At 34.9% G+C, this 17,515-nt stretch overlaps 1 protein-coding gene across 1 annotated transcript in view; it reads left to right on the forward strand.

Annotated features, from left to right (window-relative positions):
• IQCM (IQ motif containing M) overlaps positions 1-17,515 on the forward strand; it is a 75,329-nt gene that overhangs the window by 34,312 nt on the left and 23,502 nt on the right. The window contains 3 exon segments of the mRNA XM_051790140.1: positions 1,265-1,445; positions 2,796-2,937; positions 5,427-5,504. Coding sequence (XP_051646100.1) covers positions 1,265-1,445; positions 2,796-2,937; positions 5,427-5,504 — 401 coding nt within the window.

The raw sequence follows: 17,515 nt of genomic DNA on the forward strand, positions 1-17,515 counted from the left end.
ACTAGCAAAAGACAATATTTTGAGAAATACTCAGATCTCAATTTCTCAAGCATTTTATCTGACTAGCACCTTACTTTATGAATACCAAGCATCAAAAACCATTTTTCTCTCAGTTGAATGATATTTCCAGCAGATTGGTTTAATCTTGGCACAATCTAGATGTATTAAGCAAAATTAAGGCTTTACAACATAGAGCTGCTTATGACCTTAACTATAAAATGACTATTTCTATTCACAATTATACCTTCAGGAGAAAATTCTAAATCTGATTGATGAAAAATCCTCAGCTATGGTTTGGTTTACCTTTTTGCCAGTTACACTGCTTGAAATGCAAAATCTAACATTTTTGATTATTTATCATATGCATTGTGATCATTTCCTCAGTTGGGACATAGTCAGGTCATCATATGGGAGGACTGTAGAGATGAAACTTCAGAGAGTTCCTTTCTACTCCTCTGTATCAAGATTAAATTGAGAGCTTTCAGGTTTTTAAAATTACTTTTAGCAATTTTACTGAAGCAAAGACATGTATAGTCCAGGGTATTGAATATCTTGGCTTTTCTGGTATTTCTGCTATCTTGTTTTGACAGGAAAATCTCCAATACAGCATTTCCTGCTGTGTTCTTATGAAAAGGATTGGTTTCAATACATTTCTCTGGTCTCGTAAAATCTGGTTTTATGTGTGTGTGTGTTGAAATTTCCTGGCAACTTTGATGAATACACATTAATAAAATCCATGAAAGTTTGCATTCATATGGAAGAGACACTTAAAGCTTTCCCTGTCTATCAGCTATAGCTTGTATTACCAGTTAAATTGTAAGAGCTGGCAGGTAATTTATTCCTTTAGTCTTACTCAAATTACAGTGTATTTGCACACAAAAATAGAACTTTTTATGTTCTCCGTTTTGTAAAAGAAAAAACAAACCAACAAACCTGTACAGTTAAATAGTAATTCAAAATGTTAACAATTTTGAAAAGAACTTAATCTTTATAGTTTACAAAGCCATGGGCATTGTGCAGATCTACGCAGCTGCAGCAGAACAGTTGGCAAGCAGATTTGGATGCTAATTCTGTAATTGGAGATGGTAAATGACCAACAGTTCCTTTTCAATCTTTTCAAGCTATTCATGTAAATAAAAGGATTCTATGTGATTCTGTAATTATTTTAGGTGCACGTTACAATTTGTCTTCTAGAATTTTTATTTATAGTTCAACCATTTGTTCACCAAACTAAAAAATGATTCTGCTGTACCTTAATTTCTAGTGACGAACACCTTGACCTTCAAACCCAGAAGAAAAATATCACTCAGCTGGAAGTCTTTGAAGCCTCTCGAGATAGTAGAAAGCATCCTAGCATTAGAGAAGTACTTAAAGCTGTCATTTGCATTCTAAGATACATGAGAAGGTGGTTTGAACACAGGGCATTCAAGATAGTAAAGGTTAACGCAATATCTTGATTTTTTAATCCATTCAGCACTTATATTTTAGTAGTATAAGAATTCCTGATTATTATTATTTTGCTAATAAACAACCCCCCTGCTCAGCTGGTCTGACTGTCCTGGCTGTTCTGCATCCTCAAGGTTATGGAGAATTCAGTGATAGCGAGTGCTGTGCTGGTACCCCTGTCCATCTCTTGATCTCAAGAAGGCTCTCTATCAGTTTTTAGAAGAGAATGCCCCATGTGAAGCTCAATCCCTCTGCCTTCAGAGAGTCTTGGTGTACAAGCATATTGTACTGTTAGTCCTGGGGCCTGCAGTTTTTCAAGTAGAGAAACAGGATGTAACTAACAGAATGTTTATTTCACTTTTCTTCTCCCACGTTGTTTTAAGTTGCAATTGCTAAAAAAAAACATGTATTCTGTAGAATGTAGACCTTGTATTCTATAGGATAATTACTGTCTTTCGTGTATATCCTCTAGTATTGCTAATTGAAATACCAGTTCCTGAGGAATGACATACCAGTTCCTGAGAAACTACATGCTGTAATATGCACTTTTGCCTTCTATCTCAAAGTTTATACCAAGTTAAAAGAGCTTTTGCACGTTGCAGACTGAGTGTTTATGGAGGCTGCATAACTTCGGTTATCATTCATCTAATGATGGCTAAGCCTCCTATCTAAGAAGTACACTGTAAGAAAACTTGTATCTAATTCAAAGAAGGGGGTCAAGTAGGAACTGACTCCTACAGTTAAAATCCATTAAACAATCTATTTTATTAGTTTTCCAGAATCCTAAAATAAGGTAATCAAAATCAGGTCATATTATTTGGTAAACATCAGCCTTTAGAAATATTATGTTGCTTTATACACTGGAAGAGAGGGAGTTGTTGCTGCTAATATAATTAATGATGAGGTGAGCCAGACTTTTGTGATATCTACTTTGGACTGTAGAAAACAAATACATATTTTTCTTCCCACAACATATGTTTAATAAAAAAAAAGGAATTGAACACAGATTTTCTCATCCTGCCAAATTTCATGGTTCCAATTTTCCTCTTCTGAGGTACAGAACCTTGTCTTTCCTCCAAGACTGATTATGGGCAGATAGCATTTCATATTGTTCCTGATCAACTTCTGAAACTTGGGATGAAATGTACTATCAGTACTATGGAGTAATTGTTTTTATGTACGTGTTCATCTGTTTGTATGAGTTTACATGAATGGAATTTGTTGTTGCTTTCTTTTAAGATTTTTCTTGTACGATGTACACCTCTTACTTCCACCTTCTCATCTGTTTCTTTAGTCACCCTTCACTTGTTTCTTACAGTAGTGAAAGTGAAACATATCTGTAATTACAGTCTACAAGTCATGGACCATCCCTACCAGCAACTGGAAGGTATTATTCAAAGATAACCTGCATTAGGTGTCAAACTCGTGTTTTGGATCTCTCTCCACCAATTTGGTATTTTGAATTAGAGCAGTGGGTAGACAAGAAAAAATGTGAGTCGTCCTATTTTTTAATAGAATTGTCTTTTATTTTAATTTCAGTACTCTGTTTAATCTTAATTAATGTTCCGTGTCTGCAACACAATTATTTTAAAGTGCTTTTTGTGTGCAAGGATGATTTCATGCCTCCATATGCACAGCTGCATTCCTTAGATGTCATAGTAGCCCTATAGAACTGTAAGGTTTAGCCTGAATAAAAAGTTTCTCTTGGTCACTTGATGAGTTTATGTAAATAAATTCAACTTATTTAAATAATATTTTGAAATATTAATATTTTAATTTTTATTTTATAAATAAATATCAAATAAATAAAGACATTAAATAAATCAGTAACTAGATGAGCTTATTTAAATATCTTTTATCATTAAATATTTTATCTCTTTTAAGCTGCTGTTTGTGATCATGTCAGTGTATTTTGGTTCTTAGTCTGTAACTTTGCTAGCCGTGAAATGATGGGCAGTGTCACAAACTGTCAGAAAGGAGGATTTGTAATGGCATATTAGGTGAGAAAGTGCAAAACTGAGTGTCATCACAATTTTCTTAACACTTTATCCTTTTCATCATTCTAGCCAAGATTTTTTTCCTAGTATTATTGCCATTGTATGTTGGGAGGATTTTGTGGAAAATGAATAGCACTTGATGAGATGAATGGACGTCTCCCATAATGAAATAATAACTTGTGTGTCTACAGAACCTCTTTAAAGAAGATTTCTCTGCAATTTTTTTTGAGCTATCCGTGTATTGCCTATTTAATTCGTGGAACTACTTTTTATGCCTGCACTTGTTTCCCCTGTTTCCTCATCAGTTTGGTAGCTCACTATAAAGTCAAGCAAGTGTGGTAGAGAAGATAGATGCTGTTGTTCAGCTGTATGGTAGGAAAGTCACTAAACAGCAAGGATCAGGAGAAGCATAAATGACAATATGAAGAAGACACAGAGACAAGGGCTGCTTCTTGTGGTACATAAGCAGAGAAGTATTGAAAGAAGAGGAAACAGTTGACTAATACCAAAACTGCCTGTCTTTAGCTCCAAATGCTCTGTTCACTCCCCTCTTCATTCTTCTGGATGTTTTTGTTTGTGAAGTCCGTATCACCCCAAGGATTTTATGAAGATATTAAGGTAAATAAAAAGCAGTTTAGACTGAAAAATTTAGTCTGAATTTCCTTTTTGTCTGATCCATTGCCCTTCCAATTCCTCTTCCAGAATAAGAGGTGGTCATTTCATCACAGAATATGATTAGATTAGTCGAGTGTGTACACTAGAAAATAACTTCCCTCCTGGGAAAAAGCTGAGAAAAAGAGAATAGGTATGAATTTTTACAATACTGCAAATTGGACTTAGGTGACCATTTTCATACCTAAGAGTTAGAAATGTATTGACTTTTTTTTTACCCTTCTCCTTTAAGTAGATATTTCAGAGAAATAAGAATGTACTACCCCCTAAATAAGATGTTGCAGCCCAATGTATTGTCTTTTTTTTTTTTTTTTGCTGTTTTTTGATTCATGGCCTTCAAAGACTAGAGTACAAACAAGGTAGATGCTGTTTTTCTGAAATGTTAAAGTGACATTAATTTTCTCTGCTTTGAAGACAGAAAGAGACATGTTATAGATGTTCAGGCACGGAGTGCAATATGATCTACTGGTGTTAACCCTTACAGGAAGTCTGATGGCTTTGTTAATTAGTAGTGTATGAGCTAGACTACTAACCTCTGTCTCTCAGGGAGAAAGATTTGCAAAATCACACCAAATCAGCAAAAATCTGTATATTACCTGAAATACTCTGTGGACATGAAAGTATAGGAGACTGCGAAGTTTTTGTATTTATTTGGTACTTTTCCTTTCCTGAGCAGTACCAAATAAATCACACAACACCTATCTCTGAGTTACTCTTCTTGATTGAAACTATATTATATACTATATTTAATTGACTGTTAGCCTACTGCTGTGATTTCTCCCTTTTTTTTTTTTTTAAGTAACTGTGGTATCTATGGGCATTTGAATTACAATAATACTGGAGAAAATTTCTTCCACTCTGAGTTTTCCCCTTACCTTTTACCTCAGGGGGGTGGTTTAAATACTGATTTAGGTTGAGTGTATCTGCCAAGTAAAAAAGAGTACTAACTGCTATAATTTTTCACCTCCCTCAACCTCTTTTTACCAGACAAGTTCTACTGACCATCACTTTTTCCTGTTGAGAAATTCTAGTAAAGAGATGTTTCTCAGTGTAGCTGTTCTCCTTTTCATTCCGCAAGGATGATGCATGACCTTCCCTTCAGTGCAAGAGTAAGTCAGCAACAAACTGCACCATATAACCTCTGCATAGGCCTATGTTTCCATACAAAGTGTGTCAAGCATACTAACTTGGCTTTGAAAAAAATAGTGCTAAAAAAGAAGAAAATATTTCTGAAGAAAACATTTCTGAAAAAACCTTCAGTGCCCAATACTTTATTGTAAAGATATATATGAACAAACTTCTCTTTTTCAGTTTATGAAACAATGTTTTCCTAGAGAGAAGTTGACAAAAAGATGGAGAGAAATGATCTGTTTGAATTTTTGAGATAGTGTGGATGGTAGGATACAGCAAGTCTTCCAGTATGTTTGTTCAGGTACATGGTCTCTTATAATGGCTTTACAATGCTAAAAAATTTCAACTGCAGGTTCTGCAGGATTTGGGCTTTTTGCTTGTTTGATTTTTTTACTATTCTTAAAAGCATAGTCAGGACAAAACTTACCTGATACTGATGATCTTTTTCAAAATGGAGCATTTTATCATTATACTTGAAATAAAGTCCATTTTTCTGCAATTCCACTGTGTCTAAAAATGCTGGGATATAATTCCACACTATTTTTAAATATACTTAAGAGGATGTAGAGCAATTTTGTGGCAGGTTTGCGTTTGCAGATGTCTCCAGGCAAAACATTAACCCCTTTCTAAATTCAATGGTGTTTACCTTCCAACATCCTTAAACGACTCAGTGCAGAGAACTTTTAGAAACATTAATAAATGAAAATATTCTTAGAAGACTGTAAATAAAATAAGACATCACAAGGCAAGAATTAGGGTATCCTGAACTGTAAATTGGAGGGAGATCATTTGTTTAAAAATCAAAATAAAACTGTAACTAATAAGCCCTTCAAACACATCTAGAGTCTCATGTTCCTTCTGGCTTTTGTTTTTCCCGGGGAAGTCAGTGGAAGAGCCTGCAATGATCCTCTCAATGTAGAGCAGCAGCAGCAGCTCCTGTGTGACTTACAGAGAGAGAGTCTTTTTGGGAACCTCACAAGTTGAGGTGGGAGATGCCACTTGCAGTTTCTCCTCTAGCACACTTTAATAGCTCACTTTTAATTTATAGTGACATATGTAGGTGCTGTGAACAAAACTGGTCTAAACATGAGTTGTCCTAAGTTTGCAAGTTATCACAAATGGGGGATTCTTGTGAACTTCTTTGGAGGTTATGGTTAATTTTATGTATCAACACTTCCAAAGACTGCTTTTAAAGACCAGCTTTATTTAGTGAGAGAAACCTACATCTAGTTGGCGCTTTTGACTTGTTGATGACCTACATGTGGTTTCTTTTTATCATAATTTTTTGCATGCCTTTCCAAGCTTTCTTTCCAAGCTGCATCTTTGAGTGTCTGACCACACATTGTGCTTGCACATTATCTGCTTTCCAGTGTTGGCTTCCAGTAAATGCAATCACTTTTTCATGGAAAATCATGTATTACATGTCATTTAGGTCACATTCCTAAGACAGTGTGAATAAGACCAGGTATTTTTAGTCATTTGCTCAGTCCCCATCACTATGGTAACAGGAGATTTTGTGACTGGGAGACAGATTTCTGTCTTGTATCCTAGATTTGGGAGACTATTGCTACTTTTCCCTGTGTTCAGAAAAGGTTCATGCTTCCCAAATCATTATTCAATTTATTTAGAGTCTCTTAGCTGTGAAGTGCTATCAAGACTTGTTTGGCCATTTGAGGCAATGTGTAGGCTTCTTATGCATTTTGATTTTAAAACTCTCCTAAATTGTTAACATGTAAATGATGAATAATTGCTAAAACGTGGAGATGTGCCTGTGTCTAAAGGGCACCCATAAAATGATTTCCAACATGGAAGCATTTTGAATAAATTCCACTTATCTGCAAAGTGCCCTCTCTTTCTCAATATTATAATATAGATGTCATTATTTCTGAAGATGAATTATTAACAGAGTAAAACCTTGCTAAATTGCTTGGGAGAGACACTGCAACTGGTTGAATGTTTGGAATTCCTGAATACTGATTTGATGAAACCATCTTCTGTGCCAGTGCAAAGCACCCCACAGCATCAGTCTACTTATTCAGGAATGGAAAGATAAGGGGGAAGGGGAGGTCTATGTGTCGAGGCAAAATGGTGGAGAGATCTACTGATAGTTACTACACTGAACTTTTTTGGGTGAACATTGCATCCTGCATGGCCCTGTGACTAATCTATGGAAGGTTAAAACAGGGCCCCTGGCCATGTGGCTATTTAGTCTGAGCACAGGTAAGAAAAAACATAATCAGATCTCTTGAAAATTTTTCCATCTCATTTTACTCTTACTGCTTTTGTTGGTGGCTTTTTTTTAATTGAATCTAAACATTGCTGAAAAAACAGGGCCCATGCAAATATCTGTCCAGATGCTAAATGTCCTGTTACTTTTCCATTTCCAGTAATGAATGAGTACTGTCTTTGGCTAACAATAATTTAGGCAGGAAAATGCCGAAGACTTTTAATTTTACATGTTATCTTGTGAGTTTTAATTACATCAGTACCATTCATAACTACAAATCTGATTTTTATAGAACCTGCTTATTTGATATAAAGGTTAGACACTAAAGACAGTAAAATTATTAGAAAAAAACAAGAGTATATCTAGCAAAACACAAATATTCAGCATTAAATAAAAAGATCTTACTGTCAAAATAAGAAAGAAGACTCTCTGTTGCAAAATAACAGTGAAATGTGCATTAGAAATATTAGGTGAGATAGGAGAAAAAAGCTGAATAAATGAAAGTCTACTAGACATGTTGTTTTGAGTCTCTGTGTTTGTATAAGCAAAGCCAGTAGAATAATTTGACCAAACAAGACTGTAGTCATGACACTGTCAGGAATTAAAAAGACAGTGGTACCAAGAGTGGACTCATGAGTGCTGAATGGAGGCTTATACAGACAAACATGTTTGTGTTTTCCTTTAGAAATCTGCTTTTTGACTCCTGGGAGCTTCCTTTATGTCAAATGAACTTAACCACAGGTGATTCTTCAGATGTATTTGTACATACCTTGTTCTTCACAGCGTGAGGAAAAGTCAGTGTCTGTGTTACCAGATAACACAGTGCTTGCTGAGAAGTTAGGAACTGACTAGAAATAATTGAATGGCTTTCTATCAGTGGTGGGGTTTAGCTGCTGGCTTAATGAAAAAGCCAATTAAAATTAAGGTCATAGTGCAGTGATTTTTAGATTTCATACAGCAGTAATGATGCTATTTCATCATATTTCAAACCAATTTGTGCTGCTACTTCATTCTGCTATTGAAAATCAGAATGCCATGCACTATGCAGTCAGGAGAATGCCTCAGTGAAACACTGCTGTACTTTGTTTGAAAAAAATAAGAAAAATAAAGCTAATGAACCGATCAATTTTGGCCATATGCTTTCAAATAGCTATTGAAATTATAGCTAATTGTTATGAAAAATATTTCTTTAAATATTTTTTTTGGAAAGCAGTATTGTAACCTATTTTTAAATATACCTTTTATTTCTCTGGTTGACTCATTGTGCTGCTTGTTCTATTCAGGTAAACATTTATATCAAGTTCAGAGGAACTATGCATGTGTGTAGGTAAGGAAATGGGACTGCAGTTATTCTGCTTCTATATTTGCTGAAAAGTCCAGCCATATTATCTTGTTATTTAATTCTACAGTCACTGAAATTACTACTATTAATGCTGGTTGAGGCTGGATCAGGTAAATAGTTGTGAGCTAATCCTGTTTATATGTTGTTAAGGCAAACTCTTCACGGTTGCAGCATCCTGATAATTGGAGTATTTTCAAGTAAAATAAACACAGCAAGGATTTTCTCTGCAGTTGGACCTTTTTAGTTGCCTCTGATAAGATCCATGCTTTTTCATCTTTGCATTTTTGATCTTGATAACTAGTCCTGTATTTGTACAAAATATCCAATGTTTAGGCTAAGAATATGAAATATCACATGTTCTACTTGAATTTGAATAATTTCCTGTAAACAATCTTAATTTATATCAGCCTCGCCTCTTGTTGATTGTTCTGCATTTGCAGGGAGGTAGTAAACCATTTCTTCATTTAAGCACAGAAGTGTCCAGATTTTTCATATACTTAAATCTTCATGTATATTAGTGGAAGGTAAGGTTTATATAGGTGTTTTTAGTTTGCAGACTGATCTGGCTTGATTTGAAACAACAAATGAGAGTGTAAAACAGTGAAGTCTAAGAGACCTGTTGAAGCAATGTATCCTCATTAAAGTCAGTGCCCATTTGCTTCCAAGCTGCAGACAGACAGGGGAGATGCAGAAGGTCCCCAGCATAGGTGTTAGCATGAAGCTAACAGAGGATATTACAGCTGTCCCACACTGCCTTTGTCACAACCTGTGGTTCAGAGCTTGACTCATGCTGAACTTTCATCAGTTTTCAGTCCCACTGGGCTGTTCCATGATAACTGGTGCCTGTTAGTGGGACTTTTGGAAAGCTCTCGTGGTTTTGGAGGTTCAACTCAGAAGTGTCACTCACTCTCTGACTGAAGCTTTCCCCAATGCACCTTGCAGTTATTTTCTCTCTGAATTCTTCCTTACTGTGGTTCAAATTTGTAACTATGCATAAATTGTTAAATAAACAACACCTAACAGTAATTTCAATGGCAGTCACACCAGAAAAGCCTTATTTGTAGAGCTGGACCCCTCTGTGTTGAGTACCCTTCATGTTCTGAAGAAAAATAAGCTTCCTGCATCACTGATGGGAAATTGCCTCCTAAAGCTGTTTATTTTTCATTAAACAAAATCTTAAAGGACAAGCAACAGGAAGCTGTGAATACTGCAGTAGGAACAAAGGTGTAATAGCTTTCCTACATCTGGCAGAGCACAATACTCAGGAGTTTCTTTCCTTGTGCTGTTGTTTAATAATGTTCTCCACACCTCTGCAGTAATGAACCCTGGGGCAGACGAAGGTTATCCTGATGACCATTTAAGCCAAATATAACATCAAGAAATTTAAATTCCACTGTGTGAGAACTCTACAAGAGAGCTAGTGATAATGAATAGATGCATTAATAGAATGTCTTAATAGAGCCATTGTAAAGCTTCGCATTTCCTACATAATGGTTGCTGGATCAAGGCTAACTGCAAATCTATCTAATGATTCCTTCAGGTCTTTAGGGCTGTGGGTCATTCACTATCAACTGCAGCAAAAGGAAATAAAATATGTAGAGTATACCCTTCTCCTTGACTGCTGATTCTCTCCTGGAAGAATTACAGATTAGTATGAGTTTAAAAGGTTAAAGAATTCCCATAACATCTGGAGTGTTTGTCAACAAGGATCCCTGCTGAATCCAAAAGCTATCTAATCAATGTTTGTTCTAACCTTCCACATATATACAAACAAAGCCTGTGTTTCTCTGTGTTTCTCACAAACAAAAACCTGTGTTTCTCTTTTTGTCATTTCCTTCTTAAAAGAAAGGTAAAAATTTGTGTTTAAGAACTTAATTTGCTTGATTGTTTTGCTCTTAGTGTATGATCACTATGCTGGGTGGGTGGCACATAGAACTGGAAAATGCAGTTTGGGTTACTCACCCAGCCCAAAGTACCCTGGGCCAGCCACCAACCTTGTTTTCAACATGGTTTAAAAATTATTTTTTTTTTGACAATAGTTATAGTCCAAGATTATTATTAAGATGTTTTGATAATAAAGTTGAGATCTAAACAAAACAAATGTCTACTAAGTTGATAAAGAGAGTTTTTGCAGGTCTGTTCATATTTTACATCACATTTAGAATTATTCTAAAAATCTACTTTGGAACAACAGTACAACAATCTGAAAAGTAAATTTTCTCCTTAAAATTCTCCTTTGCTACGATGTCTACAGAATAGTTGACAACAGTTGAACTAGTAGTGTGCTGACACTGCTGCCTGTCATCCAGACTGATGCTGTCTTGTTTTTATTCTCTTGTCTTGTCTCTTCCTCTTATACCTAAGCTATAAAATCTTGGATTGGCTTTTTGTTCCAACTGTGTTAGAATCTGGCACTGAGGGTCTTGTTCTGTGCCTGGGGCTGCTGAGCACTATCCTAATACTAATAGATTGTACAAATAATGATGCATTGTCAAATCTGCTTTAAAGAAAGTTGGAGAATAATTAAATTTAAATGATGGGACTTCTCTACACACATCTTCTATCACAGAGAATCCAGTGGCAGGTTATGAGTGGGAAGCACAGCAGGCTTGTGCTCCTTATCCATCAGTGTATGGCCAGAGGTGGAACAAAGAGCAGTGTGCTTCTGGGGTCATCTGAGCGATTACCGGGCAGAAAGGATCTTCCTTGGACCAGCATTTTTCATTGTAAGGGCTTTTTTCAAATCTGTGGGGTGTAATCGCTTGACTGAAGCTTAGGATGATTTTTTTTTCCTCCTCTCTCTAATGACACCACTTAGGATCACTGAAATAGAGGGGATTGTTCAGATTTCTCATCTTCTCTCTTAGCAATTTGTCCTGTCACAGGCCCAGAAGGAAATTTCTTATTGCAGCCTTTTAGTATTTGAAGGAGACCTATGAGAAAGATGAGGACAAATTTTTTGCAGGACCTGTTGTGATAGGACGAGGAGTAATGGTTTTAAACTGTAACAGGGTTGATTTAGATTAGATATAAGGAAGAAGTTTTTTTTACAATGAGAGTGGTAAAACCCTGGCACATGTTGCCCAGAGAGGTGGTGAATGCCCCATCCATGGAAATGTTCAAGGTCAGGTTGGACAGGGCATTAAACGACCTGATTGAGTTGAACATGTCCCTGCTCATTGCAAGGGAGTTGAACTAGATGATCTTTAAAGGTCCTGCCCAACCCAAACCATTCCACAGTTCTATGATTCTATGATCAATCATACCACATCCCTTTCCACCTAGCAGTTTGTGTTTTCATTATTGTCACTACAGGAAATTTATATTTTTATATAAGTATTAATGTCTCAGTTTCCCAGTATATTTCATGCAATATTAACAAATTTCCCTTCACACAATAACACACGTTTTAAAAGCTTTTTAGAAGTGTAAGTAAATTAACATCTGCACCACACTGAAATGGTTAACAAATAGCCATAATGCTGCTTTGTCTATTTTGCATTTGCAATCTTTTTGTCTAGGAGATTTTCCAAATCACAAACTGCTACAAGTAAGAAGTTCGTATTTCATTATTATGGACAAACATGAAAGTATTGTAGCAGTGTGCATCCACTGATTTGTCTCCAATTTGTCCTCATTTGTCTCTGGCCTCAGGTTTTCTCTGTGCAGTAGCTAGATCATATTCACCTGTTGAAGTCTCTGACCTGTGCCAGTGTTAATCTCTGTGTGTTAGTATACACATGAAGTAAAAAAAAATTAAGTGCTTTCCATTAAGAGAACTCTACAGGTTCACTTGTGTCTTAATGGCATTGTCTTTTTAAACCCTTTTTCAGGTAGATTTTGACTTTAGTTCCTTAATTGGATGAACTGCTCTTGAAGGCCCTCCAATGCTGATAGAGAATGTTCATCCCTTCTATACTTGAGTGGCAGCGTGTCTGTTAAAACATGCTCTGTTTGCAACTGTGCTTTCAGCTGCCATTCTGATGGTTGTTCTCTAGAGCACAAGTCTTTACTGCTGCCTAGACATTCTTCCTCATTTTTCAGCATTTGACTGTTTCTTTCCAAGTTTACTACTTTGCACTTGTCTTTATTGAATTTTATCTTATTGACTTTGGGCCATTTCTCCAATTTATCAAGATAATTTTGAGTTTGACTACTCTCCTGTAAAGTGCTTGTAACTGCTTCCAGCATGGTGTCACCTACAGGCTTTATAAGTGACTTCTCCATTCCATTATCTTAGTAGTCATTAATGAAAATATTGAATAGAACCGGACTTGGGACAGACCTCTCTGAGACCTCACTTTATATTTCATCTCAGTTTTGACAGGAAAGTATTTATTCCCCCTTTTGGTAGGATATTTTGATCCCTAATAAGAAAAAGTGAATCAGCAGAAAATATGATCTTAAAGATTAGGTAGCTATTAAGAGATTCACAAATTGTAGTGCAGAATAGCAGTATGTGGGAGAGAAGTTGAATGTTCACCATTTATTGCTACAAATATGCCTTTTACATGATTTAAGAAGGTTTATTATTCGATAATACATAAAAAAGATTTATTATTGCAGTATTATTGGTCAGAAAGATATATATTAGGTTTTAAAAGTTTAGAAAACTTGGTGTCTGTGAGGAGAAGGACCATGTAAATTGATTTAACTATCACTCCTATTAAAATATATGTTGTGATACTTATAATGTATTTCAGTATATGCACAGTATAATGCGTTTATACAGATATATGGGTATGTATTTATAGTACATATAGAATATATAAAGTTGAAGACTTGCATAATATACCTTAAAATAAAAAAAATCTGTATCCAGTGAAAGAAACTACAGAGCAGGAAATGTGAATTATCATTGCTCCCACACTCCAAGATCTCTTGACAGGACAATGAAGATAGAGAGTTCAAACTTGTTATTTGATAACTATGAAGGGAGAATCATTCCAATATTCAGTTTAGATATTAGTCTATGTACGATGTTCGTGTTTCATCTTTTTTTTTTTTTTGGCTTCCTAAGGAGCAGCTTCTTTTTTTGTCCTTGTTTCATATGTTTATGTACATACACACTCAGTCCTTTCCTCCAAGCACTTACCTAACATACATGTTCTCAAGGTCTTATCGCCTGTTGAGACAGGTCCTTGAATTCTTTCTGTCAGTAGTGAATATATGCAGGAGATTGAGTAACATAAAAAAGCTTTAAAACTTGCCTTTTCAGAAGAAAAATAGTTGTCAAAGTAGAGAATCCACCTAATTTCTTTACTAGAACCATAAAATTGTAACATTGCTTTGTTTTTTTTCCTGTTAGGTTTTGATAATTTTTAGGCAAATTCCAATCTATCCATAATAACAATATTCAACTTCTTGTCATGATTACAAAATCAGGACCACAGGGGCTTTGACCCACTAAAATTACTTTACTGATTAACTCTATGTTGTTATACGGGATTCTTTTACAGTTGAAAGCAGTGGCAAAAAAAACCAACCCATGTTGTAAAATGGAACAACTACAGTGTAGAAGCGTTTTTAACAGCAAAATTTATCTATACAACTTTATATTCAAAATAACAGGATTGTTATATGCTATCATCTGCTTGACAGTTTGTTTGTAATATTTTCTTACATTTTTCCTTTCTTCAACAAAGGTAGTCTTTGCTTTATGCTGCTATCTCAGTTATTTGAGTAACAGCATTTTGCTTTTAAATGTCCTGTCACGTGTTTCTGTAATCTATTGTTACATTGAAAGCTCTCTAAAGTATATGACATAAAAATAATCAATTATTTGATTTACATAGATGTGCTTCCTTTTTTTGAACAGCAGCACTCCATGAAGTCACTCATCCACTCTTCAAACTTATAGCAAAAAAAACCCAACAAACTTATATAGCAAATTTATATTGTGCAATATCATCAGATCAACCATTTATGATATCAACAATTGATTTCCATGTAAATCATTTGTGTTAATATCCAGAAGAATATTTTATAGACTAAGATTCTACTCCTTCATACCTGGTTTAAAAATGACACAGCTAGAAAAAATATAATCGAAGTGCTCTATAGTTATGTGAATTCTATTATTTAGGCATTCTGTGTATCAAGACAAGAGCTTTGTTTCCTTTCAGATTATGATCTTTTTGCATTCTGTTGTAGTGACTCTATACGAACTAGCATTACTTAGCCTAGTGAGTAATTATTTCTTTTTCTTCTAAATTATCTCTTGCATTCTATTCAGTAGAAGGATTAAACACTTTTCTGGGTATCAACTGTTATATCTGCTTGATCAAAACAAACACAAAAAGTCTTTAACCTAGTGAATTCTCCTAGAGAATGACCAGTCCTCCTACCAGTGTGGGATTTGGCTATCAGTGTTCATGTTTCTCCTAAAGAAAACAGACTTGGTTGTCAGTTTTGATGATGAGTAACTTTTTGGTTTTCTATTATTTGTTTTGCTGGGATTACATTGGTCTCAGTTCTGCTATTCTATCTGAAACTGAGTTTTAGTGTAGCATCTCTAATACTGTCTGTCACCCAGCAAGGAGCTGTTTTTTGCACTGGAAGCATCTGTCATCTTGACCATTTTGGTTGGAGTTTTCTCCTCTGATTCATAAATTATTATTTCAATTCCTTTAAGTTGTGCTGAAAGTGGAATGCTTGCGGCAATTTCTTTTGAATCCATTGTTTGAAACTGTACCCCTGGCATTGGATACCTTTGTGATAACCATCCAATTTCTTGAAGGAAAATCTCTACAACAGATGTGGAGCATAAGATCCAAGATATCTCTCTGCTGTAGTTCAAGACAGTAACTAATGAATCTCTGTTTGGTAGATGACTGAATACTGTAAGATACTCATCAACAGACTGCATTTTCTTCACAAAAGTCATCAACACTGTAGGCTAAAAAGTCCAGTTAATATATTTTTGTCACTTAAAAAGCTATAAAAAATGATGGATTTTCTAATTTGCATATTAATAAACATTTTCTGTTAAATGAAAAAAATTGCTATTTCCTATGCACTATGCTATGTCCTATTGCACTATTCCTCATTTCTTATCCAAGAACATGCAATAATGGCTTAATACAATGATGGTTAAAATCTCTGTAGTTCTTTTGTTAGAAAACATTCCAGACTAAATGATTAAGTAAAAAATAGATATTTCCTTTGAAATGTTACTGTCTTCTAAATACACAGACAGGCCCTGCTTGTAGTGTTTAATCCAGAGGCCAATGGCATCAATAGAAAAACTGATTTGAATTAAGCTCATCACTCCAAATGATTGGTCTTAGTCATAGGTTAGGAGGCATAAGAGTAACTTTCATTTAAGTATTGGCATAATACTGTTACATTGACTTAAATACTGTGTGAAAGTAATTAAATAATGACTTAAGTCACTTATATCCCTGTTTTGAAACAGTTCATGATTGAATCTCTGTAAAAATTAATTTGAAAGTTTTATGTTAGTAGGATGGAAAGTTTTATGTTAGTTACTGAGGCTGCTTTTACTATTTTGTTTTTCCAGTGCTGAAAGGCTATTTGAATGTAACAGGAAAGGTCTATGTAAAAACTTAATAACTTAAAATTTTTATTAATGTCTTTATCCTGGGAAAACAAACCAGCCTCATTTATGGTTCACTCCATTAAATTCTGTAGAAACAATTGGAACAAAGTCTCTGGAAAATTTTTGTATTTTGTGAAGATTTATAATTTTCATTAATATTTCTAGGTCGAAGAGAAAATTGGCAATCTATTATGAGAAAGTATTTTGACAATATTCTGTTTTATTGATGGTTTGGGGACTGTTTTTTTCCAGAACTTCCATCACAGCACTGGGGAAAAAACTGCTTATTACACTGATTCTCTCTTTCCCTTGAATATGGAGTACTTCAAGCAATACATCATGCAGAGGAAATCTACATGTACATTTTCTCTTATTAAATATGTTGTAATTGATACCTTAAAATAAAAGGTCATGAAATGTATTAGCCACAGATACAATTATAGAAATGACAGAGAAAGGGAAGAATGTAGAAAATGGAGATAACTACCCCAAATTGTCTCAATATGAATCCTAATAAGTAAATAGAGTTATGGTACAAGATGTAAAAAAATTCAATTTAGAACAATATGAAATTCTTTTATTCTCCTGAGTTCAGTTCATATATAATCAAAATTTCACAAGGACTATCACCTGCATGAAATTTCATTCAAATAGTTAAAAATTTGGCATAGAGCTTATCTTCTACCACTTTCCAATTTAGAAATTTCTTTAGGCTTTAGGGGATCACTCTTCATAACCTTGGTTCTGTCAAATACAAACATCACCTGAATTTATCCTCAGACTTCACTATAGCCTAAACAAATTTGAAGGCATATAGTTCTTTCTTCACCACAGGACTACCAACAGTATTTGTTTGCATACCTCACTTAGGATTTAGCAGACCACGTAGAATTTTTATATTTTTTTTCCCTAGCTGGTGTAACTCCTCCATCCCTTTAAACGAACATAAAATTGAGGTAGATAATTTATTAAATGTTCACAAGAAGTAATGGAACATGATGTTTTGTGGAAGACCTTAGATGGAATAAAATGTGTAATGGCTGTTTCCCTGACACAACCTTTGTCTGTTGCCTTAGGAGATATAGCTCATCAATGTTTTCCATCTACCCTTTCTCTAAAACATGATATCTCCTAGAAAG

This window comes from Manacus candei, unplaced genomic scaffold (assembly GCF_025592945.1).
Source record: "Manacus candei isolate 608988 ecotype Guabito, Panama unplaced genomic scaffold, ASM2559294v1 h1tg000028l, whole genome shotgun sequence".
Lineage (NCBI taxonomy): Eukaryota > Metazoa > Chordata > Aves > Passeriformes > Pipridae > Manacus > Manacus candei.